The sequence below is a fragment of the Heterocephalus glaber genome, unplaced genomic scaffold, assembly GCF_053883595.1.
Source record: "Heterocephalus glaber isolate CG9 unplaced genomic scaffold, H.glaber_assembly_v1.0 deba00000936, whole genome shotgun sequence".
NCBI lineage: Eukaryota > Metazoa > Chordata > Mammalia > Rodentia > Bathyergidae > Heterocephalus > Heterocephalus glaber.
In genome coordinates this window covers 3,887,418-3,914,335 of record NW_028258172.1, presented here as the reverse complement: position 1 = coordinate 3,914,335, position 26,918 = coordinate 3,887,418, and the positions used below count along the sequence as shown (strand labels likewise).

Sequence of the window (26,918 nt, the reverse complement as noted above, 5' to 3'; positions counted from 1 at the left end):
CCATCAAAAATAGCAAGAATCACACCTGAAATATTGCTAGAAAATACCTAACAATATTTGTAGATAGATGCAAATTATGTTAATTATTCACAACTCCCATCAACTGGAGTAAACTTAGGTAAGTTTGAAATTACCACTCCTCAAACTGGTTGAAGAGAGGGAGAGCATGAAAGTTTTCTGGAAAAGTGTGAAGAATAAGATTATCTATTTCAATCCTTAATTCCCTAACCCAGGCCGGTCAATTACCATTTCTAATCTTCAATTTTTCCATATGTCACATGTGGAAGCTACATCAGCTCTAACATTTTATTTCCTCTTTGAATCTTTCTGTCACAGAAACAGGCACTGTCTCTCATTTCTCAGGACCCAACTCCAGGAGGAAATTTATTATTTTTGAATTATTATTATTTGTTTTATTTTATTTTTGATTGGCATACAATAATTGTACATGTTTGTAGGTAAAATGTGATATTTTGATACATGTATACACAGTGTAAAGATCAAATCAAAAGAACTAGCATATTCATCACCTTAAATATTTATTTATTTTTGGTGAAAACATTCAAAATCTCTTCATATACCTACTTTAGAATACACACTACATTATTATTAATCACCCTAGTATTCAATAGAACAGGAACACTTATTCCTTCTATTATTGTACTTCTTACAGGATTCATTTTATATACTCTACCTCTCCCTCTCCACCTCCATATACCATTCATGAACTAGTCATATCATTTTTTTGTTCAGTAATGTTTCTAGTAAGTCTATTTTTATTGATATCTACTATTACTACTGAAATTTAAGTCACCATCATCTCTTTCTGCACAAATTTAATAGCTTTTTAAATAATTTTTCTGCTTCCATTCTTGCCCAGTACAATTTATTCTCTTCAGAGTACTCATTGATTTCTTTTTAATTTTTATTTTTTATTACTACATGTTTGCAGAACAAAATGATTGTATTCCTTGTGGGAATTGGTACATGTACATAAAACATCTTAATTCTCTCTTCATTTCTTTCCCTTCCCTTCCCTCTCTTCTACCCTCCCTTTCTCCTTCCCTTCACTTCCTCTCCCCTTCCTCTCTTCTCCCACCAGCTCATAGTCCCTTTCCTTTTTTCTAAAAGAACTCTCTCCCCATTTCTAATTATTTATCTTTTATTTTGATTTTTATATTCTGAATTCTTCATATAAAAGAAATCATGCAATGCTTAAGCTTGCGTTTATGATTTATTTCACTTAATATTATGGTTTCAAGGTGTATTCATTTCTTACAAATGACTCAAATTTATCCTTTTTTATAACAGAATATATAAATACCATTGTGTGTAACTACCATGTTGTCTTTATCCGTTCATCTGTTTATGGACATATGAGCAACTTTCAAAATTTAGCTATTACAAATTGTGCTACTATAAACATAGGGATGTATGTATCACTATAATATGATACATACATAAAGAGATATTCTTATCTCTTACAAGAAGATAACTAGAAGTGGAATAGTTGGGTGGAATGGCATTTCTATTTTTAGTTTTTCAGGGCTCTCTATACTGATTTACAGATCATGTTGCTTCCCTGCTTAAAATAAAATCTTAAGTCATCAGCACAGTTTGTAAGGTTGTTTAGACACTTTATGGCCTTAGCTCCAACTAATATGACAATATTTTTAGTTATTTTTTCTTTTTGTAATTCTGACACCTCCCCCTATAATATAAATTTCATGAGGGTATGGATTTTAGAGAATCAATAGAACATAATGGCTAAAACCATGACTGATTCTGGAACAAGTCTGTAAATTCAAATTCTATTCTGCCATTTACTATATGTGTGACTCTGAGCAAGTTTCTCAAATTCTTCATGGCTTAGCTTCCTCTTCTGTAAAGTGAGGAAAATAATAGTACTGTATATATGTCATAGGGTTAATGCAAGGATTTAACTAACAATGCATGAAAAGTGCTATATTTCTGGTATCAGTTTAGTGGAATCATTGTTTTGCTTCCTGATACAAGCTTTCCCCACTCTGGAGCTAAGACTTCTAGGCTAGCAAAGCATAAGGTCATGGGTACAAGAAGCAAAAACTTTACTAGTGGATCAATAGGGTAATGGTGAGATGCAACATTTCCACTTCTACTCCTTGATTCCTGGACCCATGAATCCTGGGTATTGGAGACACTGTACCATATAATGGATGCTTAATCAAAGCATATATAGCCTTTTGAAGAACCTTGCCCCAGGCATGCAAGCTATTGCCACCTAGCTAGCTCTGTAACTGCATCTTCAACAGACCACTCCACCTTTCTATCAATCCAGCTGCTTCTAGATAGTAAGGAACATGGTAAGACCAATGAATTCCATGAGCATGAGCCCACTGCCTGATTTCTCTGGCTGTAAAATGTGTTTCTTATTCCATGATGGTGGATAAGGCATTCTGTAAGTTCATGGATGGTGGATTTGGCAGAAACATCACATACAGGGAAGGCAAGTCCATATCCAGAATAAGTGTCTCTGCCAGTAAGCACAAAGCACTGTCCTTTGCAATATGGAAGCAATTCAGCATAATCAACCTGCTGCCAAGTTGGTGACTCAATACTGACCTCTGCTGCTAGCATATTGGGCATTCAGCAGTGGCTGTAGCCAGATTAGCTTTGGTGAGTGGGAGTCCATGTTGTTGAGCCCAGGCATAACCTCCATCTCTGCCACCATGGTCACTTTGTTCATGAGCCCATTGGACAATGATAGGAGTGACTGAAGAAAGAGGTTGACCCCTGTAGACAGAATAGGTTACTCTATCCACTTTATTGTTAAAGTCTTCTGCTGAGGCCACTTTTTGAATACATTTGTCATCAATTAGTCATGTTCTTTCTGAGTTCCTGACCATTCTGCCAGATTGGCTACAACACATGAATTAGTACACAATCACACATCTGGCCATATTACCTTCAAGGCAAAATGTACTACCAAGTGTACTGCCCAAAGTTCTGCCCATTTTGAAGCTCTCTTTTCACCACAGTCCTTCAGAGATCTCCTGGTAAGGGCCTGTAATGCTACAACTGTTCACTTGTGGGTGGTGCTTGCATAACATATAGAATCATCTGTAAGCCAGGCCCTTGGCTTCTCTTCCTCCTACAGCTAATCATATGGTACACCCCATGAGGCCATATACAGAAGAAAAGATAGCAGGAGTAGGAACTGTGGGCATCTGGACAACTTCTTAACATAACTTGTTTATTGTGATAGTTAACTGATCATGTCAACTTGAGTAAGAAACATCCAACTAACTTGGATTTGCATAGCTCTGGGTATGGTTGACGAGAATTACTGAGGACAGAAGACTCACCCTGGGTTTGAGTGGCACCAATCAATAGGCTTGTAGCCAGAATGCAATAAAAAGGAAACAGAGAAGGAAGTCTCGCTTCTGTTTTCTTGGAGGAGCTCCAGTCTTCACCTTCAACTTGGATGTTGTCTCCTGGCTGCTAGCATAAACTCTTCAGCCTTCCATTACAGACCCTTGCCATCCTGATACTGATTCATATGGGACACTACAGTGAGCTCCAGGCCTTTGGCCATTGATGGATCCTTCTAATCTCCACCATAAAGATGTCCCTTTTGCACTGTTCCACACCTGAGTCTGCAGAGAGCCATTTAATCCTATCTTGTAAATCCTCACATATTTGTATATCTTGCATTAAATTTGTTTCACTCATAAGCACTGACTGATACAGATTTTGGTACCAGGAGTGGCTCTAGAAAAACAGAATTGTAAAGATGGGATTCTTTAATGGATTTAGGGGTTCTTGGAGATGGTTCTCTCATTTGATGAGATTTAAAGATGTCATGGTCTCTCTTGATAATGTGGGGAATACTGATAGTCTTTGGTGTGAACTTTTCTAAGTAATATGCAATGTAGATCTATTCGATTATCTTAATTAACCACTTGTGAGATGTAAGGAATTTAGCAGCTCCATATATGATACTTTTGAATATTTTTGTAGAGTGGGTAAAATTACACTGGCTGATTACTCTTAGCATCTCTGGGACGGACTATGATGGAAAATAATGTGCTCAAAAGATGCATAGGAAATCTAAAGTCTTCTAACAGTGAGGATGAATTAATAAAGGAAACTAAGGTGCTTATATATTCAAATTATCGGCTCCAGACACACATAAGTAATCTAAAATTTTCTAATTGTGTTCTGAAAAAGAATCTCTTCTCCTTTAGCTGCAAGTTTGAGATTGCAGAAACCTAAACACAGTTTCTCATAATTCACTTGGCTGAAATACAGCATAAATATAATGCTCAGCCTCAATGGATATCAGAAGTAAAGATGAAACCACTGATTAGGAAAGAATGAGAATGAGAATTGGGATGGAGATGTTTGGGCGGATACTGGTGAAGCTGTGGATGTTGAGCTCCTAGACTCTAATGAGATTATTTTGCCATAGGAAGAGTTTTCCCCACCCACAATGGTGGGGTCATCCCCACCCTTGCTCCCTGTGGTGTTTGCCTCTCCTGGTATGCCTAAGGAAATTCACTGGGTGTTGACAAATCCTAATAATGCTGATATCACTCAGGACCCACCCTCACTAACTACTTTTGCCTCTAGGCCTACAATGAGGCTCAAATCACAGAAGGCTCCTAAGGTAGAGGTACATAGTGTGATACATGAGGCAGTATGCTATTCTCCCAAATAACTTCTTGAGTTTTCTCTTATAAGCAGAGACCTGATGAACAAGTGTAAGAATGAATTTTACATCTGTGGGACAATGGTGGCAAAAATATACACTTTGATCAGGCTGCATTTGTCAGTATATGCCCATTAAGTAGAGATTCTGAATTCAAAGTTCCAGTTTGTGGAGTAAAAAAATGGTGTTAATAGTTTATTTGGCTGGTTGGCAGAAGAATGGATAAAAAATGGTCCATTATAAATGAGTGAGAGATAGCTGATATTCCATGGTTTACTGTTGATGAAGGGATTGAAAGGGTCAGGGAAATGGGAATGATATAGTGAATTTGTCATGTTGAACACTAGGATGATCTAGAAAATGTATCCTTCACTAACACCTTAAGAAACAGATTTGTGAGGAGAGCACTGGCATCTTGAATAGCCGAATAGCCCTGTCATTGCTCTTTTCTGTATGCCAGACTTTATAGTGGGGAATTCACTTACTTAATTGGGAAACTTAAGGGCAATGGGTTTAATTGGACCCCAGAGTGTCTGGGGTCAAATGGCAGCACCTAGTTGTCAAAGGCACTTACTGTATGCACTTACTGTAATAGACAGAAGAAGCAGAAAAATGATCAGAATAATCTGACATGCGTAGACCTGTAGTTGTTTTGCTATGATGTTTCCAACAGTGAAATAGACAGGAAGCCTACTAAATTTTTACTGGATTTATATCATCAAAAATATTTAAGGGCAGATGAACTGAAACCTACTTCAAATCGTAAAAGAGAATCATGATCCCTCAGTCAGTTTCCAGATTTGAGACAGTTTATAGATCCAGAACCCTTTGAATGAAGAGGAAGCCAGGTCCCCTTGAGGAAGGACTCTGGTGTACTACCAAAATTTTATACAGTCAATCTTTCTCCCATTCTTTCCCAAAGGGCCTAGGGCCTTTTTCCAGGGTAAGTGCACGTTGGGGAAAGGGAAATGATTTAACATTTCAGGGACAATTGAACACTATTTCTGAACTAACTATGATTCCAGGGCATCCAAAATGTCATTATGGCACTCCAGTAAGAGTAGGGGCCTATGGAGGTCAGGTTATCATCAAAGTTTTAGCAAAGGTCTGACTCACAGTGGATCCAGTAGGTCCTTGAATCCATCCTCTAGTCATTTCCCCTGTTTCAGAATGCATAATTGGGATGGATATGCTTAGTACTTGGCAGAATCCTCACATATGTCATTTAACCTTTAATATGAGGGGTATTATGGTTGGAAAGGCCAAATGAAAGCTATTAGAGTTGCCGTTACCTGTTAAAATAGTAAACCAAACCAATATTTTATCCATGGAGGGAATGTAGAGATTAGTGCCACTATCAAGGACTTGAAGGATTCAGGGTTTGGGCTCCCACCACATCTCCATTTAATTCTCCCATTTAGTCGGGGATTTAGCTCAGTGGTTCCACAGCCTCCCTCTCAAGTGCAAGGTCCCGAGTTGGATCCCTGGTACAAAAAAAAAAATTCTCCCATTTAGCCTGTGAAGAAGTCTGGTGGTCCTTGCAGAAAGATGCTGGATTACCATAAACTGAATCAAATGGTAACTCCTTCTGTACAAAAAGTAGTTTTCTTGCTTGAGCAGATTAACACATTTTGGTATTTGGTATGCAGCTATTCATTCGGCAAATTCCTTCTTCTCCATGCCTATCCATAAGGTCCATCAGAAACAATTGATTTTACACTGGCAATGTCAGCAATATACCTTCACTGTTATATAAATTCTTCATCCTTGTGTCACAACTTAGTTCACAGGGATATTGATCACCTTTCCCTCCCACAAGTTATCACCTTGGTCCATTACATTGCTAATATGCTGATTGGACCAAGTCAGCAGAGGGTAGCAACCACTCTGGACTTGTAAAGCATTTGTGAGCCAGAGAATGGGAAGTAAACCCAACTAAAATTCAAGGTCCTTCTAACTCACTGAAATTTCTGAGTACAGTGGTGTAGGGCATGTAGAGATATCTCTTCTAAAGTAAAAGATAAATTGTTGCATCTGGCTCACCATACAAGGGTAAAAAGGCACAATGCCGAGTGGGTGGGCCTATTTGGATTATTAAAACAACACATTCCTCACTTAGGCGTTTTACTCAGGCCCATTTACCGAGAGCGACTCAGAAAGCTGCTAATTTTGAGTGGGGCCCAGAACAAGAAAAGTTTCTGCAACAGGTCCAGGTGCTGTGCAGGTTACTCTGACATTGGGGCCATATGGTCAACCAAATTCAATGGTACTTGAAGTGTCAGTGGCAAGTTTAGATGTTGTTTGGTATCTCTGGCAAGCCCCCATAGGTGAATCACGGTGGAGGCTTTTAGAATTTTGGAGCAAGGCTCTGCCATCATCTGCAGGTCTTGACCTGCTACTGAGCCTTGGTGGAAACTGAATGCTTGATTATGGCATACCAAGTTACCATGCAACCTGAATTGCCCATCATGAGATGAGTATTATCTGATCCACCAAGTCATAAAGGTGGACATGCACAGCAACAGTCTACCATTAAACAGAAATGGTGTATACATGATTATTGATGTGTGTCTGGAGCTGGGAATTTTAATCTTTGAGATCTTTATTTTCTTTCATTAATTTGTCCTCACTGTTAGAAAACTTTAGATTCCCTGTGCATGTTTTGAGCTCATTATTTTCCTTCATAGTTTGTCCAGAGGTGCTAAGAGCAACTAGCCAGCATCATTGTATTTCCAACTCTCCAAAAATATTCAAAAGTATCATATAAAGAGTTGCTAAATTCCTTATATCTCACAGGTGGTGAATTAGGATAATAAAATGAATATTACTTTAAACAGTTTACATCAAGGACTATCAGTATTCCTCCACATTATTAAAAAAGACTATGGCATCTTTAGATCTCATCAAATTACAGAGCCAACTCCAGGAACCATTAAAGCCATTAAAGGATTTCATTCTTACAATTCTGTTTCTCTAGAGCCATTCTCAGTACCAAACTCTATATCAATCAGTGCTTACTAGAGGAATATTTTTATTGCAAGATATATAAATATATAGTGATTTATAAGATAGGCTTACAATGGCCACCTGCAGAGTCAGATGTGGAAGAGTGCAAAAGGGGTATCTATGTGCTGGAAATTGGAAGGATCCAGTCAAAGATCAAAGGCCTGGAGCTCACTGTAGTGCCTCCTATGAATCAGTACTAGGAGACTGAGGGTCTGCGATGGAAGGCTAAAGAGTTTGTGCTAGAAGCCAGGAGATGATGTCCAAGATGTAGTGAAGACTAGAGCTCCTCTGATGAAGCAGAGACAAGCCTTTGTCTTCATTTTTCTTTTATTGCATTCAAGCTACAAGGCAATTAGTTGGTTTCAGTCACACCCAGGGTGGGTCTTCTGTCTTCAGTAAATCCCCTCAGCCACACCCAGAACTGTGTGCATTCAATTTAGTTGGGCACTTCTCATTCAAGTTGACAAGGTGGTTAACTACCACTACCTTCCTCCCTGTCTAGTTTCCTACTGGACTCTTTCTTAAAGAATTTTTTCTCTTGCTGACTGCTTCCTCATTGCACGGAAAAGGAAATTAGTTCTTCTTTAATGCATACTTGAAGGAACCCAAACTTATAAGCCCTGACTGATATAGCTCTATATGATATATGATCTTTGTAGTAGCATTCTCTATCACTAAATATCAAGTTCAGTGAGGACACGGCCTAATGTCTGTCATAATGTCTGTGGGATTTCCACTGCCAAACATGGTGACTGACATATAAGGTACACAATAAACATTTTTGGTTGAGTAAATTAAAATCTTTCTGGATCATTTTCTTCGTTTAAATGCTAATTAATAAAAAGAGCAGGGTAAGTTTGCACATATAGTTCAAGGCTAGCCTGGGCAAGTTAGCTACTTAGTAAGACCCTGTCTCTAAACCTTTTTTAAAGGGCTAAAAATTTAGCTAATGGTGAAGGTCATGGGTTCAGTTTCCAGGACAAACAAAAAGAAATTTAGTATAAAATTTTTACTACCTTTTGAAAGGCAATTCAGAAAGAAGTGTATTGTTGCATTTATGCTTCCTCTCTTAGTTCTGTTCACTGTTGACGCCAGCAGGAAATCTGTGCATTCAAACATTCTGGCCTCCACTTTTAAATTCTTGATCTATTACCTGAAAGTATCAACATTTCAACAATAGATTGGTTTCCCTTTTGCTGAATTCTTGTATTTCAATGATATTTGCCCCAACATACTCTGTCCTCCTTACCTGTTACTTAGCAATAACAAAAATGTTGGCCCTGATAGAGCTGAGATTTTAAAATTTTCTTACATCTCAATCAGTAATTTTAATAAAATTATAAATTAGAACTCAGTGCTAGCTCCTAAATATTGTCTCATCCATTATAGAGTTCTGATCAATTGAGAACAAACACTATGAAAAAGCCAGAAACAGTTTCAAGTGCTGCTTCATAAGGGTCAAAAAGCTATGGTTTCCTTCTATTTGCCTGGAACAGTTTCTTCCCTCTCATTTCTAGCCTAGTTTCTTACAACTCAGCAAGGAACAGGCAAGCCACTTGTTGCTAAAGAGGTGAAGGATCCAAGACACTCATGGAAGCTGAGTCTTATTAACCTTTCTCTAACTGAACATCTTAATTGTTACAATAGTACAAAACTTCATCTATGCTCTAGTTGTTCCCAAGTTCCAGTCTCCTAAATTAACTCCTATCTCCCTTTAATGTCTGTGGATTGGGAATATTGGAGTGCATTGCCGGGCTGAAGTAGTAGAGGCATTCTTAATCTATGGTAATGGAAGTGGTTTGATAAAAGCCTATGGTACTATAGGAACAGTACAGACCCTGAGTCAGAAGTCCTGGTGTATGTCAGCCAAGCTGGTGACCTTGGACAAATCTTTTCATTCCCTTTGTCTCAATTTCCTCATATGTGAAAAGGGATTATGGTGAGGCTTGAAAGACATTTGTCAAATTACTTTGAAAATCAGATTGTTGTAAGTCTATAACACATTTAATTTAAACAGTTACCTAAGCACATGTAGAACTTTCAAAACATGTTGATATAGTGTGAGATAAGGATTCTTAGAGGAACTTTTTTGTGGAAAAAGAGAGAAACATTAGTTTTAAAACCTCAAAGACCATTCTTAAACTATTTCTCACACATCTTCAAATACACTTTCCACTTCCCCCTACAGCAGTATTAACACACTTTGCATAGCATTTTGTGTTCACCAAGGATCCCATTTTGCTTTTGGTCTCCATATTTTCTTTATACCCATTCTGTTCATTAATCTGCAGGTAACTTAGCCCAAACTCAGCCCAGGCTTTTGCTTTGTAACTTACTGTGTAGCCCTGACAAAGCCATTTTTTTCTGAGTTGATTTTCTTCTTTGTAAGAGGATGAATCTCCTTGCTCCCCTACATGGTGCTTGTGAGAAAGAAAGGATGAACTATACACATACCTCTCAGCATAATACATATACATGTCAGACACTTGCTTGGGCTTCTTTCTCTCACTCATCTCTTATAGTATGTGGTTGGGGCTAGTTCTTGGCTCTGGATCCACAGCTATGGTGACCAACCAACACAATACTGTTTAAATGACACTTAGTGTTATTGTAAGGTTGGGACCCTCAATACTTCCAGAAAAAAAAATGTTAGGATAGATAATTTCCTGGGTCTGAAAGTATTATGCCTTGGATCCAAAGAAAAGAAAGGATTCAATTCCTTCTTTAGAGGACATTTAAATTGTGTGAACACCTAGAATGACCTGTGATTCATGCTCCACACACTTTTCTTGAGCTCCTACTATAAAATGCCAACTCCTACATTTAGCACTATCAAGGGGATGATCTCATTAAGTCTTCACATCAAACTTTTGGGATGGAGCTTACTAGTTCCATTTTTTACATATGAGGAAACTGAGTTTCACAAAAATTGAAGCGCCATCAGATAGAACTCTGACTCATATTTACTTTGGAGTGAGTCAAACTCCTTTGTGCAAAGCCTAGCTCTCTGGGCCTATTTATGCTTTTGGAGTAACTAACCTGCTCTCATCTCCTGTAGTCATTCTCCACTTTGCATTTCAGTATTGCCTCCCTAAGATATTTTTTATTTTTTATCACTCCCATACTTTTAAAATTATTTTATTTTATGGGGTGGGAGTGTAGCTTGGTGGTAGGTAGCATGCGTGTTTAACATATATGAGGCCTTGGTTAAGTACTCAGCACCCCCAATTTTTAAAATATAATTCTATATTACTTAGGATGTAGAAAAATGTAGGGAAATTTTAGAAACAGGCAGGGAAAGGTAAGGGCCTTAATGAGGTTTCTGGCACATCCTGGCTGGAAAGAGGTAAACTCCTGCTAGAGAGAGCAATTAAGACAAGCAGGGAGAACTGGCAAGAACCCTGGCTTGCTTTGGTGCCACAATTTGCTTCTCTCCACCTCCAGTTAAGTACAAAGGAGACTAAGTGGGGAGGCGGTTATATTTTAGAAAATTCACTTAGTATATAAAATATATGCTTACACCTAGACACAGACACACACATATATATAGTATTATACTCTCACCATGTTAATAGACTAAAATATACATGTATCCCTTTACTAATTGCTAACTCAGCCTTGAATATAAGGCTTTGCTATAAATCTGAGATATTACCTGACAAAACAAAAGGAGCTTACCCAATAGAGAGAATCAGTGGCCAATTCAGGGATCCTGGGGCCTAAAACAGCCAATCAAGTTATTACAACTCCCAAAGGGGAGAGTCCCTTTCTTGCCATGTAATACAAGGGGCTAAGAACAAAGACCCTCTGCACCAGCTCTGGGCTCTGTACTTTATGCTGACAAGGTAGCTGTCTGTTTCTTCATTTCTCTTCTCTTTTCAATAAAGTGATTTTGTTTCTCCTTCTAAACTTGTATCCCTAATTTTTTTACTATTATAAAGTTTACAGATAAAATCTAGACTCACTCCAGACACTTAATTCTTATTGGATGTGTGTGAACATAGGATTAAGTCCAAATTCTTTAGTCTGACATTGAAGTACTTCATAGTATATCTCCAACTTATCTTTTTTCCACTTCCTTTTCTCACCTCCACATACTATGTAAGAGCTTAAAAGCCCCAGACACCCTGACCCACTTGCTTTTTCCTTTCCATATATGTTGTATTCTCTCCTGGAAAGCCGATTCTCCTCTGTGATCTGGAAAATTCTTAGCTACCTTTTGAGGCCTATTTACATATTCTCAGCCCACATTATACGTTATCTATTCCTATATTACGATATTTCACTGCACTGTAATTAATGGGTTACTTTCCTGTTTCTCAAAGGCAAGGACTTGCTTTTATTTTGTCTCTCCCAGTGTCTCCCTCAGTAGTTCTTTCGTTGACTAGAAAAATATAAGCTCGATATCTTTAAAAAAATATTTTGTTTTAGTAATGCATATCAGTAACTGTTGAATGGATGGCCAGTAGTCTTTCCCTCCTTCAACTCTTAATTTCCCCAGTTTTTGTAGCAGTTTCCTTCTTTCTTCCTCCTCTTTCCCACTTTCATTCTAAAAAGCTATTAGTCCTCAGGCAGCAGCTAGAACACTAGACAGCTCAGAATCTAATGCCCCAGCATCGTTTCTCTTCAGACTCAAGGCTTTGAATAACTAGCGATTTCTGGTAACTTTGGGGCGGTAGGTAGGCATGAGGGCCTCCCAGAGGAGAGTGAGCGGATATGTCTCTCATCTTCCAGTTGCCTTCGGGGAAAAAAAATTCCCCCATTTTTCCGCATATAGGTCCGAGTATATCCACATACTCTTGCATTCCTCTCAACCTTTGATAAATTGATTTAAAGTACGCTGCAGGAAGAGAAACGGGCATGTCTCGCTTAGCCTTCTGGGAGTTGTAGTCCTATAGACCCCCAGGCTGCCAGGCTAGCCCTGGAGGTGCGGACTACATCTCCCAGGCCTTCTCTAAGTCTCTACCGCACAGACTCAGAGCCCCAAGCTGGGAGGTGGCTACATTGTATCTATTGTATCCTTTGGCTAGCGTATTTGTACATTGCTCCAGACAAGAAATTGAGGGTGAAAAACATGGCAGATGAGCAAGAAATCATGTGCAAATTGGAAAGCATTAAAGAGATCAGGTAAGTGGCAGGTGGTAGCACACTCCAGCCCTCCTTGAGTCTCCCAAAATCCCTCGCAGAGGGAGAAAGAAGGCTGTTACCTATCTATTGTTGAGCTACTTGCGTAGGGGAGTAGGAAAGGGGCTGCATTACCACAGACTCATGGGTTAGTTTAGGATTGGGGAAAGCTGGGGAGAGTCAAAACTGAAAGGAGGAAGGAAGAGGGAAGGCAGAAGAGAGCTACAGCGAAAGCGGTTTTGCTAGATTTCGCCGAGAAAGAGCAGGCACAGGGACTGGTCCCAATAAACTGGGAGTCAGGGTCAGGATTCACAGATGCATTTTTTAAAAGTACCTGTTAATTCCAAGGTGTCCTCGCATCTTGCTCTTTAGGAGTCGAAGACCCCATACGTGTGTGTGTGCGTGTGTGTGTGCCCGTCTCCAGTTCAACCTCCGAACCCAAAGCTCAGGAAAGCCTTTTCAGAGCCTATCTACTGGGTCCGGGGTGGTGGCGGCTGCCAGTAGCTGCAGGGCGGGGCCTGCAGAAGAATCCCAGTGAACACCGGCTGCAAGGATGTACGGGGCTCATTTTCTTTTTACCCACTTGCCATTTTTATCCGGTCGCGCTTAGGGGTGGCGTGGGGTGGACGGGGGATGGAAGCTATGGAGACTGAGGACACTAGTAGCTGCGTTGATGGTGGGTTCGAGACAGCAGCTCTGAAGAGCTGAAGATGAAGGACAGGCTGGCAGAGTGGGAGCTGCCAGTCTGCCACACTGCCCTCAGAGCAGCTTTGCATAGATGTTGTCTTTGCTCAGAGTACAGTGGCGCCTGACGGGGCTGATTAGGTAGGTAGGTAAGCAGGCTTTCCTTCACCTCTTCTTCTCCACCTGGGCCCTTGCTCCCACTCTCTTTCTTAGGATGACCTGCATTGGGCTGTCTTCCTGTTTCTGTGCAATGTTCTTCAGAAACCTGGGGAAAAAGAGGTGGAAGATATCAAATGTGTCTGTTTAGTAACTAAGGCCATAAGATTTAACCATGACACATTTGACAGATTTAACTCCTGGAGTGCCTGAGTGTACATGGTGTGGTGGGGAAGCACTTGCATTTCTTCCTTTGAAGGTTTGTTTTCCTTCTACAGAAGAGGAAAAGGAAGAGAATTAATTGACCCTCTGGTGATCTACTCACACTTGTTTCTGCAGTAGTCCTGTGACTTTCCTATCCCTCCTTTACAGTTTGGGACAGTGGAGGCTCACAGTATTTGAATAAGTTTTCCAGAGCCACACAATTTGAACATGCCACGTTTTGACAGGAACCTGGTCAGTCTGCTTATAGAGGCCCTGTACTTCCCACTGCCTCCCATAGAAAAGCTGGGAATATATATGTGTACATGCATATGGGAGGGAGGGTAGATCATGATGCAGTTTTTTTCCTACAAAAACATTTAGAGATAGGGAGTGAGACATTTTGCTGCAAGAGAATGTCATAGAAATGCAAATAATATGAAGCTTAGGCCTGTAAGTCTTCTACTCCTATTGGTCTTTAAAGGAAGCCTATCTTATTCCCAGAAGAAAATAAAAACAAAACATGCGGGAGCAAGGAATTTCAAACCCATTGAAAATATACCTCTCCCATTGGAAAACACCTGGGGAACCAAACTTCCGCCTTCACCAGTGGTAATCAGAAGTTTCTTCCCTAATTAGTTTGGATGGCATCAGTAAAGGTTTAGAAAGTAGGGTGAATACCCATCCCTAACCAGCAGTAATAAAGACATCCCAACTTGAATGTCAAGAGAGACCCCATAGAGAAATGGGACTTCTGCCCCACTTTCATCTAGGAGAGCATCAGAGGAGGTCTGCTAAAACAAAAGATTTAAGTAAGATCTAGTCTCCAACTTTTAATGAAAAAATAAACAATTACCATACCAAGATATCAACTTTAATGAAAAGAGAAAATACATAGATGCTAATCCTGAGATGGCACAGATATTAGAATTATCTGACAAGGGCTTTAAAATACTCATAATAGGTCCAGAGATTTAGCTCAGTGGTGCTGTTGCCTGCCTCGCAAGCGCAAGGTCCTGAGTTTGATCCTTGGTACCAAAATAAATAAATAAAATAAAATACTCATAATAAAAATGCTTCCATGAGCAATTAAAATATGCTTGAAACAAATGACAAAAGAAAAACTCACAGCAAGTAAGTAGAAAGTCTCAACAACAGCAACAACAAAATAAAAAAGAAGCCATGAAATTTTTATAACTGAAAAGTACAACACTACCTTCCTAAAAACTCAAAAGATTGGCTCAATAGCAAGGTGATGAAGACAGGAATGAAAATCAGTGGTTTACTTTGACTCTATTACAAAACCTTTAACATTCATGCCAACAGATTGACAGGATAAGAAGGAGAGGAATGCAAAAGAACTTGAAGAAATAATGACTAAAACTCCACAAATTCAGTGAAAGACACTTTACAGATTCATGAAGGGGAGAAAACACCACCAAAATCAATGAAAAGAAGTCAACATTCTGAGGAGAATGAAAGAGAAAAAGAATCTTGAAGGGAAGGCAACCAAACAGAAACAAGACCTAACCAATACCAACAAAAGGGAAAAATTAGAATGACAGATTTTTCCTCAGAAAATGACAAAACCCTAGCAGGAAGTAAGACATTTTTCAGGTTTTGAAAGAAAGGAACTGTCAATCCAAAATTCCATGTTCAGGAATAATATCCTTCAAGATTGAAGGGATAATCAAGATCATCTCAGGTGAAGGAAAACTAAGAGAATTTATCAGTGGATCCACTCTGAAAGAATGATGAAATAAGTTCTTAGAAAAGACAAAAGAAGGAACCTTGGAACATCAGGAAAGAATGATCACAGTAAGCACAAACATCTGTAAATATGGTAGATTTTCCCTTTTAAGGTTTATTAATTATGTTGGATGAGTGAAAAAATTGTATAAGATCTAATGTAATCTCAATATATAGAGAGGACATATGACATTTTTCAAATAGTGGAGTGTAAAGGAATGTAAGAAGGAAAGGTTTCTATACTTCACTAAAGCTGATAAAATGATATCAGAGGATAGTGATACATTCTGCATATATAATATAGTACTGAAAGCAAACACTAAAAACTATGCAGAGATGAACTCAAAAACATTAAATATGTACCAAAATGGCATTTAAAAAAAGTTCAGTTCACCCAAGGAAGATAGTGCATAGAAAACAGAGAAACTGAAAGTAAAGAAAATGAATAGAGTACAAAAAATGCAGATTTAGTTTTAATATATCAATAATTAGGTAAAATGTAAACAATGTGAGTACAACAATTAAAAGAAATTAGCAGAGTGGATTAAAAAACAATCCAATTGAGTGTTTCTTAAAAAAACTCACATCAAAAATAATTATAAAGGTACATTGAGAGTAAAAGGATAGGGAAATTTATAATGCAGCATTAATCAAAAGAAAACAGGAGTGGTTATCCTATTAGTCTTATCAAATTAATCAAACTTAGTTAAACCAGGGACAGGGAGGGACATTACAAAATGAAAAAAAGTCAACCAAGAAAACATAAAAATTCAAAATGAATGTGTGTGAAAAGTGACTTAAGCTGCTTTTTTGACAACTGAACTGAAATGTACAAGGGATAAATCACCTGATTTAAGAATGTAAAGTGGAGAAAGTATTACATTGGTATTTGTATGAAGACAGACAAAAACAGCAGAGGTAGAGATAAGAGAACAAAGGAAGAGGTCAACAGTAAGTGGAGAAAGAAATCAATATTTGTTGAGCACCTACTAATTTATAGCCTCTTGGCTTTCCTAATCTTTAATCATCCCAATGGTAATCTATAGTTGGAATTACTATACACATTTTTCAGATAAGGACACAGATTCAGACAGGTTAGGCAACTTATCCATGATGACAAAGCTAGGAAAAAATTAATACATTCTCCTGTTCACATGGTACATGTATTTCAATATCACTAAATGCCCTTAGAAATGCTGATGATCTGGTTGACCATTATTCACAGTTCTTCAACTACTCTAAATTATAATTGTCATTATCATAAAGATCTTAAAATTATATTAAAGAGCAGAGCAGCTCTTTCTCTTACAAATTTAATGTTCTTGGGGCTGAAGTAGCAATGATGATGGCATTATCACCTCATGAAGCCAAACTAAAAGCCTACATACACCTGGAGTGAGGCCTAGAAACATACACTTTCATATCTAGCACTCGCAAACATCACTGGTAGGATTTGCAGTGGGAAAAGACCCAGGTTTGGATTCTCTTATCATAGCCCATTCTCTCCTCCTGACTTTGAACATATGTCCAGCCTAACCCCAACCACACTTCAACATTGTCCTTCAGACCTCAGCTTCCAAATACCACTGTATTTCCTCATTGTATTCTGTGGGCTTTAAAGTGGTGGTGAAGGAGCATGTTGGTATGTGGAAGAACAAAGAAAATAATGGAAAAAAGACAGGAGATAGAAAAGAGGGAAAAGGGAGGAGAGCAATAATGAAACCAAGAAAGTGAATATAGTCACTGTACCAAGAAAATTATCAACAAATATAAGAAGTTGTCATAACTCAGTACATGATTAGTACATGTTTGCAGTTCATGCACTTTACAATTGTCTTGGGGAGTGGATATATATATATATATATATATATATATATATATACACACAGCTTGTTTCTTTTTTTAAAAAACCCTTTCCTCCTCCTCCCTCCCTGTTCCTCCAGTTCCTCTATCCCATTTTCCATTTTTATTGATAATAGACTTAGCTCATGATATGGCATATAATGTTTACATTAATTGAGGCTATTTGGTTACTGGAAATGGCATATATTTATTCTATTTATTTTCCCTTTCCCTCCTTCTCACCCCTTGCCATTGTTTCCTTGGATAAATAACTTCCCTATTGCAAGAGATCCACCCCTTGTCCCCTTCTATCCATCCTTTATTATTCTCTTTGTACTGTGCCTCACTCAAATGAAAAATACCGTACAGTATTTAAGCTTGTGTATCTGGTTTATTTTATTCAACATTATATTTTCCAGGTGTATCCATTTTCCTACAAATGGGTCAAATTTGTCATTCTTTACAGCTGAGTAGTGTTTCATTATACAGATACCACATTTTCTTTATCCAAATGTCTGTTGATATGTATACAGGCTGCTTCCAGGATTTAGCTATTACAAATTTGTGTAGCTATAATCATTAGTATGCATATATTGCTGTAGTATGATGACTTAAGCTCTTCAGGGATGATACTTAGCAGGGAGACATCTGGGTCACATGGAATTTCTAATTTCAGTTCACTGAGAAATCTCTACACTGATTTCCATAGTGGTTATACTAGTTTGCATTCCCACCAACGATGAAGGAGGATTCTTTTTTCACAACAGCCACACCAGCATCTGTTATTGATTGATTTCTTAATGATTGCCATTCTTCCTGGAGTAAGATGAAATCTTAACATTCTTTTAATTTGTATTTTTCTAATGACCAGAGATGTTGAACTTTATTTTATATATTCATTGACTGTTTGTATTCATTTATCTTTTGAGCTGGTCTTTTTAAAGGAAATACTTTATTTCTCCATCTATTTTGAAGGGTATCTTTGCTGGTTAAGTTAATCTAGGTTGGAAGTTATTTGCTCTTAGGGGTTTGGAATACTTCACTCAAAGATCTGGCCTTTAGGGTTTGTGTTAAGAAGTCTACTGTGATTCGTAACTGGTTTACCTTTATATGTGATTTTTTTTGGGGGGGGGGGTTTCTGTGACTGCTTTTAAACTTCTGTTTTTATTGTGGACATCTGTTAGTTTAATAGAAATATGCCTTGGTGAGCTTCTTTTTTCATGACTTTTTTGGTGTTCTATAAGTAAGCATAGCTTAACTATATTTTAGACTCATATTTGGAAAATTTTTATCTATGGTTTCTGTAAACATGTTATTAAATCCATCTGTGCTCTCTTCTAAATTTTTCTCTAACTCCATCTAGCCATAGATTGGTCTTATTTTCATCTGGTAGCTGCTGGATAAATTTCTCTTATTCTCTTATTTTCTCTTTTTAGCTTAGTTTGATTTTTTTATTTTAATTCACTTTTTTGTCTTCAATATCAGACAACCTGTCTTCACATTGGTCATTTCCACAATTTATGAATTCTACACTTTTTTTTAAATTTCATGTATTTCTGTATGACATCTTTACAAGGATTCCATATCCTTGTTGAATCTGTCATTCAAATTTTAAACTATTTTGGTTAGCTCATCCAGTTTTTTTTTAACCTATTTTCCTGAAATTCACCTTGGGCACATTGAATGAGATTGCTGTGAACTTTTGATTCATTTTATCTTTGAACTCATCTATTTTATTCATCTTTTCTATGAATTTTTCATAGATATTTGCTACCTGGTATTTATTTTATTCTCACATTGTGACCCCTTGCTCTGCCTTGGGATGTTTGGGAGAATTCAGGGACCTTCTATTTCATTGCTTCTCCATGCTCCTATGTCTATCTGTGTTTTGTTTTGTATGCATATCATATATATATATATATATATTTCTCTTTTCCCCTCCTTTTTGGGGGGTACTTCAGGTTTAGGACTAGAGAAGTGAGGAGAGTTTGTGGCATATTTGGAAAACTTTAGTAGGGTGTTGCTTCCCTGTGAATAATTTTTAGCTTTGTATGTCCAATGCTAGTATTTACTCCTTCTGTTACTTACTTTAATTGATTTGGACTCTATGCTTATGTTTTGCCAAAAGAATTGCTTCTTATTATATCAGCATCTTCAGATTCACTCTTGCAATACTTCTATATAATAGTCCTTGCAGTTACACTTGCCCCTTTTGTCTCTCTTCTGTGCACACTGTGACAGTTTATAATGTGTCATTGATCTGCCTGGAGGTAAGTGACATGGGGTGAGGAGAATGGGAAGTGGTTGGATGAGAAGTGTTAGACAGCAAGGGGGAATTTTCAAGGGAGGAATAGTGGTAGATGAGAAAAAAATGTTGATGTGAGGTCTGATTCTATTGAAGTACTTTTAGTTGAGTTGAAGGGTTAGTATTGAGAGTTTTCAGAGAATATTTGTGGAAGCAAGAGTGAGATATCGGAGAAAGGAGATCAACTTTGTTATTGAGCAAAGCTATGTACTTATCAGTACCTGCTGATAGGGAGGACAATAAGCTAGGTAAGGTATGGAAGAGCCAAAGGCTTAGGATGGGGAGGACCTAGGGTTAATACTAGAAAAGATAAATGTGACTGTGAGGGAGCTAAGTGTGGAAAATTTGTGAAGAGGAGTTTATGTGTTTGGAAAAAGAATAAAGAGACGTGTTAATAGTATTGTCTTGGGGTGTTTGAAGAGAAGAAACTACGTATAGAGCTGAGGTGAGGGGCAGAACCTAGACACTTATGGAATCAAAGCCAATGGACAAATATATAAGTGTAACAACCTAATAAATGCATGAAGTCATAAAAGGACATAAGATAACCCCACATTATTAATAAATCAAGAAACATACAAAAACTTAAACCTATGAAATGTCTGATAGAAGCACAGATTAAATATTCTAATGAGACACAATGTGTTTTCCAAATAGCTTGGTTGTGAGAGAGTATGAGTGCTCACACCCAGATAACACCTCTGATCCTTCTGCTGCAATACTGAAGCTAACTCAGACTAAGGACTTCTTTCCTCCAAGTTGTAGAAATTTTTGCAAAGTCTGTTTTAGTCTGAGATCTTGGATTGGGAACTTTTGCTATCTGTGTCCCTGAGTATAATGGTGGAATAGGAAGATAGATTTACTGGCATGAAATTATCCACTGACTCAGGATTATTCCTATGCAGTCAAATCAGTAGTAACAAGCTAATCTATTGCAGCGGTGTCTATCAGGCCTACTTGTGGAATAACATACCACGAGACCATGTTTTGAGTCTCTGTTTAGCCTAGAGAAGAAATTCATGTTTATAGTATAAGCATCATAACAGACCAAGTACTGACCCAGAGTTAATATGCACTAAATGCAATGGCTATGTCTCTTCTAATGATGAAAAATAGCATTAAAGAGTAATTTTATAGAATTAGTTATCTAAATTTTAGGGGTTGGGGACTGGGTAATACTAGAGGGAGGAAAGAGAAGAAAAGAAAAAAATCTTTTTTAAAAAAAGTCTTCTGTTGTGTGATATGGGGTAGTGGGAGATGGAGGAGGCCAAAGGATCCTAACGATGAAAATGGTAGGCTCTATATTTAGATGGGGATAACAGGGAAAATTGGCTACAAAATAGATAGTGAGAAATGGAGATGAAAAATATTCTATGACTTGTATAAACATTAGAGAAGAAATTAAAGGGAAAAAATGAAAAGGGAGAGAAGAAAGAAAAGTTGAGGAAGAATAAGAAACAGGAGAAAGAAGTCAGGTGAAAAGACATGGATAAAAATATGAGGGATATAAAAGGACAAAGGAGAATTCCCTTACCCTCTATAAACTATATTGGAAGAAAAAGACAAGAGGAAAAGAAGCACATACACAAATAGACATGCTCAGAAAAGAAAAAAAAAGGGAAACAATGGAATTAAAATGGGGGTGAACAAAAGGAGGAAAACAGCAAAAAATTTAAAAATAAAGAATAATGCAATAAAATAAAAATAATAAAAGAAAGTTTTCTATTTTCTTTGTATACATTGCTATTTTCCTCAGCCTAAGTTTAAGGAGTAGAGTTCAAGCCAGGATGTATCTTTGTTTATGCTAGCATTCTAACGTGGCACTCCACTCCCAGAAGTGTATAGTCTGCAGACATTAGCTTACAGTGAGAACAGGGTGCCAATATGAGGTTCCATCCAAATCAGGCTAAAAATGGCCTCTGAGTGCAGGAGTTGGGTCCACACTCACCAGGTCCAGCTCCTCAGCAGGACTCCCTCCAGTGTGTTCTCCACTAGCTGTCTCCCATAGCTGTCCTACCCTAATCCACTGTAGGAGCTTGACAGTATAGAGTGTGGCTTAGAGGCAAGGTGCTGCTGTGGGACCCAGGTTTAAACACTCAGCTCTTCGCTACAGTGGTGTCCCTGCCAATGGTGGGCACTGTACCGAGGTCACTCACCAACTGTTGACTGTGGAAGGCCATTCTGGAGGCAGTGACTCTTATTTTCCTTGCTGGTTCCAACTCCCACTGATTCTCTTGACCCCAGTGTGGTTCCCTCGCTCTCCATGAACCAAAAGTTTTATTTCACTTTGTCTCCTGACTGGCAGCTGGCCAGCCATTGTTGGTGACACCACATCTGCAGGGATTTTGCTTTCTCCTCCATGATGTGATCTATTTTTTTTGTATCACTTAATACTTTTTTATTCTCCTTTGTCAGTTCCCTCCTGGTTCCTGTGTAACCTCCTCTCATTTTGATTCCTTTCCAAGCTACTGTTTTGCAAACTCTGGATACTTTGTCCTGGGGAAGCTGAGTTGCTGGCACTTACTGCTCTACCATTTTTTGATCTCCTGTATATGAGATCTTGATCTGAAATTCATAGAACTTAGATCATTTGTTACTATATATCAGTTGGACACATGTTTGCCTATCATTATTACCATGGTATTCTTGACTCTGCCCTACAAATTATGTCTAGATTCACCATTCCTATCTTAACTACTACTCCTTCTTTTCTTCACTGTATACTTTAGCCATACAGAAATTCTTCACTATTTGTTGTACTTCCATTCCTCCAGCCTTTGAGAGCATAGATTTGTTATTCTAGATTGCCCCTCCTCATTCTGAGCCTGTAAATCCTACTCAGTTTTCAAGGAACACCCAGATGAAATTCCATCTCGTGTGAAAACTTTCTCAAATTTCCCAGTCCAAATAAATCAGTCTCTTTGGGCTCTATAGGCAGATTTATTATAGCACTCAAGTTAACCTGCCTTATGATGCAGTTTTAAATTGACATATGTCCTCTTCCTTTCCTCTTTTTTCCCTTGCCCCATTCTGCTTTCCCCCTCATTTTGTTCCTTTCCTTTTTCCTTTAGTCCTTCAGCTAGAACTCTGGCACTCTCAGCCAGCTCCTGTGTCATTGGGCTTGAGAACTGACTCATTCTCAGTGCTCATTCGAGAGCAAGTCATAGGACAGCTGGAACCTCTGGGACTTAGAGATGGGCAAGTTAAGCCAAATGGTGTTGACCACAGGAGAAAAAATGGAAATGACTTGGCATTTGGTATTGAGCTATAACAAAGTATTCAAAGTGAACTGTTGTATGAAACCTGCTTTTCTGAAAGTATCTGTTTTTTTCAGATGAACGAATAATTATTAAATGGAAGAACATTTGGTACTTAATGTTCTCACCAGACTGGAGGAAGTAGGAAAAGGTGGCTCCTTTTTATTCATTCAGTGACATTTATAGAGCACCTGTTTTGTGTCGTATACAGGGTTGGGCTATTCTGTGGAGGCCTTTTACTTAGGAGAAATTGGACCTGACTTGAAGAGTCATCCAACGAAGTCAGTAGATCTGATCTCTTCCTGAGTTCCAGATTCACATATCCAACTATCCACTTAACCACCCTCCCTGCATATACCAGTGGTATCTCAAATATACCTCAAACAGAATTCTCAGCTCCAGGCCCTCTTGCAGACCACCTCCTTTCTCTGTCTTTCCTATCCATGTAAATGTTCCACCATCCTAAAATCTGGAAGTCATTCTTTATTTTTCTCTCTCTGTGACCCACGCATCCAAATAACTAGTAGTGTGACCAAACTTGACCATGCATCAGGTTGCACCTGCAGAACTACTGAATTATAGATTGTTGAGCCCTATCCCCAAAGTCTCTGATTCTGTAGACCTGGGATACAGACTGAAGATTTACATTTCTAACAAGTTCCTAGGCAATCCTGTTGCTGATGGTCCAGGGACCACACTTTGCAGAATCACTGCATTCTTAAGTAAGGCCTGAAAAATTATGCCTCTTCAAAATTCAGGTTCATATATTTCCACTAGCCAGTGTCTTTCCATGTGTTTATCCATCCTCAAGTCTTTCAGGTCTCTCTCTCTCTCTTTTTTTTTAAAAAATAAAACTGAGAATTGAACCCAGGGAGCATTGAGCTACATCAAGGCCCTTTCTTTTGAGCTATTATCACATTATGTAGCCAGGGCTGGACTTTGACTTGCAATCTTCCTACTTCAGCCTGTGGAGTAGCTGGGAATACAGGTGTGCACCATAACCCCTTGCTCTACCCTGCCTTTTGAGTAATCATTGGAGCTGAGTCATCTCTGAAGCTGGATGACTGATGAGCCTGTTGATTTTCTTCCAGATAGATGATCTATGCTATTAGCACCTCTCCTTTTTTCTTTGATAATAGCCACCAAGGAGTCATTTGGAAAGAAAGTAGTTAGATGAATTCTTAGATAATGACTTTGTCCAAACAGCTTGTGGCATAGGAATCTCAGCAATGCTGTTTCAAAAGTTTTAAGGAAGACTGAGTCCCCAGTGATTTTTAGAAACCATCAGAAAATATCTTGTGATTTTCCTGGGATTGAGTGGCCATACCAGCTGTACTTTGATCTTTTGAGATGATCTCACTATGAGATACTACACAAAAAAATCAAATAATGACTTGGATACTTTCCTCACTTGTAATGGCAAACATTTCAAAGACATTATACCATGGACTCATTCAACATTTATTTTGCAAGGCTACACTACTACCCAGGTAGAATTTCTAAGGTTTAAGCAATTCCATGATATGCCTTAGTTCATCCTGAAAATTGATGACTAAGCCAGAACAAAAACTTACCCTATTGGCTTGTTTTTCATGGGTTTAAATTCATCATATGATGAAAGTTCCTTTGTGAGATAGAAAGGTGATCAGGATCACAACACCAGATTTTTCACTTCCTGAATTTGTGATCTTAGGCATGTCACTTTACTTATCTCAACTTCAAATGTTTCCTTTGTGAAAATAAAGCTGAACATACCTGCTTGTATGGTTATAATGGGGATTTTCATAGCATATAAAATGCCCAGCACAGGCTCCACAAATATAATAGCTGTTATTATTAAATAAAGCTGTTATCAAGTGACACCTTTCTTAACATTTGATTCCTTCCCAGCTCCTGACACTTATATATAGACTCTTAATAAATGCTAACTGAATGAATGAAATGCTCCCCAAACCAAACTTTACTGACTTTCTCTGAGGCTACTGATGGATTTATGATTCATTTTCATTCAACTTTTTAGCATTCCAAATATAATTGTGCAGGGCCACTTATAGCCAAAAGAGAGATGGTAAATTGCCAGTTTCTACAAGGCTCTTGCACGTATAATTATCTTCATTTGAAATTGCTGTGACTAAGTACATACATTTAGAGGACCCAGAGGGTTGTGGCTATATGCTGTTATAGTTCCTTTCCCATTGTGGATCTTCACTTGTTTTCTCTGAAAAAAAAAAAAAGAGGATGGATTTTATTAGTGCCTTTGAAATAATGTTCTGAGCAACCCGGTGGGCTCCAGAAAAATTTATCATGGGTCGCTCTAGTGACTCAGTTGGGGGTTGGACTTGAAGAGAATATAAAGATTTTGGGAACCACTGCCACTTCAACCATAATAGTTATGATTTGTTCTATTTTCTATATTGAATAAGTTATTTTATTTGAAAGAAGAGGTTTTATTCATGGCAATACAGGAGCCAGCAATACTGCTGGCTTAATGGAACTGGTTCAATAATTTGGTTGTCTTCTTGATTGTTGGAATTTGTAAAGTGAAGGAACCTAATGTGTGAGTGCATCTATGCAGATGGCTGGGATGATGCCCTCTCTCTAGATTTCAGAAAGTCACACTGTTTGCTTAGATTTAATCTTAGCCCAGACTATAGGCTAATTGTTAAAGTATCGGTATTAGATATGAATCCTGAAGAGCTTAGTAAAGAGAATCAACCTTGAGGGTAAGAAGTCCATATTTCTTTTTATTGTTAATCCCTTTTCCGTTCCTCCTGGGCACCTCAATCAATCAACTCATTAAAAATCCTTTCCTTCTACTCAAGCCTTTTGTCCAGTCATTATTTTGTTGGGAAAATATCAGAAGAGAACTAGAAAAAGCTTAGAATTTGGGATCAGAGGGAACTATGGGTTTACATTTAATTCTGACTGTAGTAAGCAGCCATTGCAAGATATTTATTGAGTCCAAATTTATGTACAATAGAAAGCAGCCATTTAAAAACATAATTTAATGATTTTAATACATTTACATAGCTGTGCATCTATCATAACAATGCTATTTTAGAATATTTCAGTTGCCCTAAGTTATCTCTCAGGCCCAGTTTCAGCAAATAATCTGTTCTAATTCACAGATCAAAACAATCAGTAATAGTCCATCTGTCTCTATAGGTTTGCCTTACCTGGACATCACATATAAATGTGATTATACAAATGTGCCTTTTGAATCTGCTTTTATTCACATAGCACTCTGTTTTTGAAATTCATTCTCATTGGAGCATATGTATTTTATTCCCTTTTATTGACAAAAATTTCTCATTGTTTGTATATACCACATTTTGGTTGTTCACTTGCAGTTGATGAACATTTTGATTGTTTCAGCCTTTTTGGCCCTTGTGAAAAAAAGGTTACTGTGAACATTTGCCTATAACCCTTTATATGGAAATATGTTTTCATTTCTATTGTTTAGATTCCAAGGTGTGAAATGTCTGTTTCATATAAGTGTATGTGTAACTTTTTAAAATACTTTAAAAATTTTTTCCAAAGTGTTTGTCCCAATTCTTATTCCCAGAAGAAGTGTATGAGAGTTCCAGCTTCTCTACATCTTCAACAATACTTGATATTGTATATTTGAAAAGACATTATGACCCTGGTAGTGGGGTGAAGTAGTATCTCATTGTAGTCTTAATTTGGATTTTCCTAATGACTTATTTCGCTCAGTATCCCTTCATAGGTTTTGTACCATCCATATGTCCTCTTTGGTGAAGTGTCTATATTAAAAGCTTTTGCCCATTTTTCAATTGCATTGTTTGCCATTGTAAATTTTGAGTGTTTTTATATTTTCTGAACAGGTCCTTTATCAGACTTGTCTTCTCATTATTTTAAAAGTGTCTTTTGAATTGTGGAAGTT

At 37.9% G+C, this 26,918-nt stretch overlaps 1 protein-coding gene and 1 long non-coding RNA gene across 6 annotated transcripts in view; one reads left to right on the top strand and one right to left on the bottom strand.

Moving 5' to 3' along the window:
• Positions 1 to 220: 220 nt before the first annotated feature.
• Positions 221 to 13,790, bottom strand: LOC110347171 (uncharacterized). The gene is made up of 3 exons (XR_002391608.2): positions 13,155 to 13,790; positions 8,713 to 8,849; positions 221 to 2,772 (listed from the first exon to the last, which is right to left on the bottom strand). It is a non-coding gene; the product is annotated as an uncharacterized LOC110347171 (long non-coding RNA).
• The window catches only part of Zc4h2 (zinc finger C4H2-type containing), a 48,088-nt gene continuing 33,815 nt past the window's right edge, over positions 12,646 to 26,918 (top strand). Inside the window, exon 1 of one of the 5 annotated variants that reach the window (XM_004872256.4) lies at positions 12,646 to 12,823. In XM_004872256.4, coding sequence (XP_004872313.1) covers positions 12,771 to 12,823 — 53 coding nt within the window. In that variant the 5' untranslated portion in view covers positions 12,646 to 12,770. Of the gene's footprint in view, positions 12,824 to 15,208; positions 15,680 to 26,918 lie in introns of those variants that run through there. The other 4 variants (XM_021250213.2, XM_013068317.3, XM_087208143.1 and 1 more) reach the window with 4 other exon arrangements.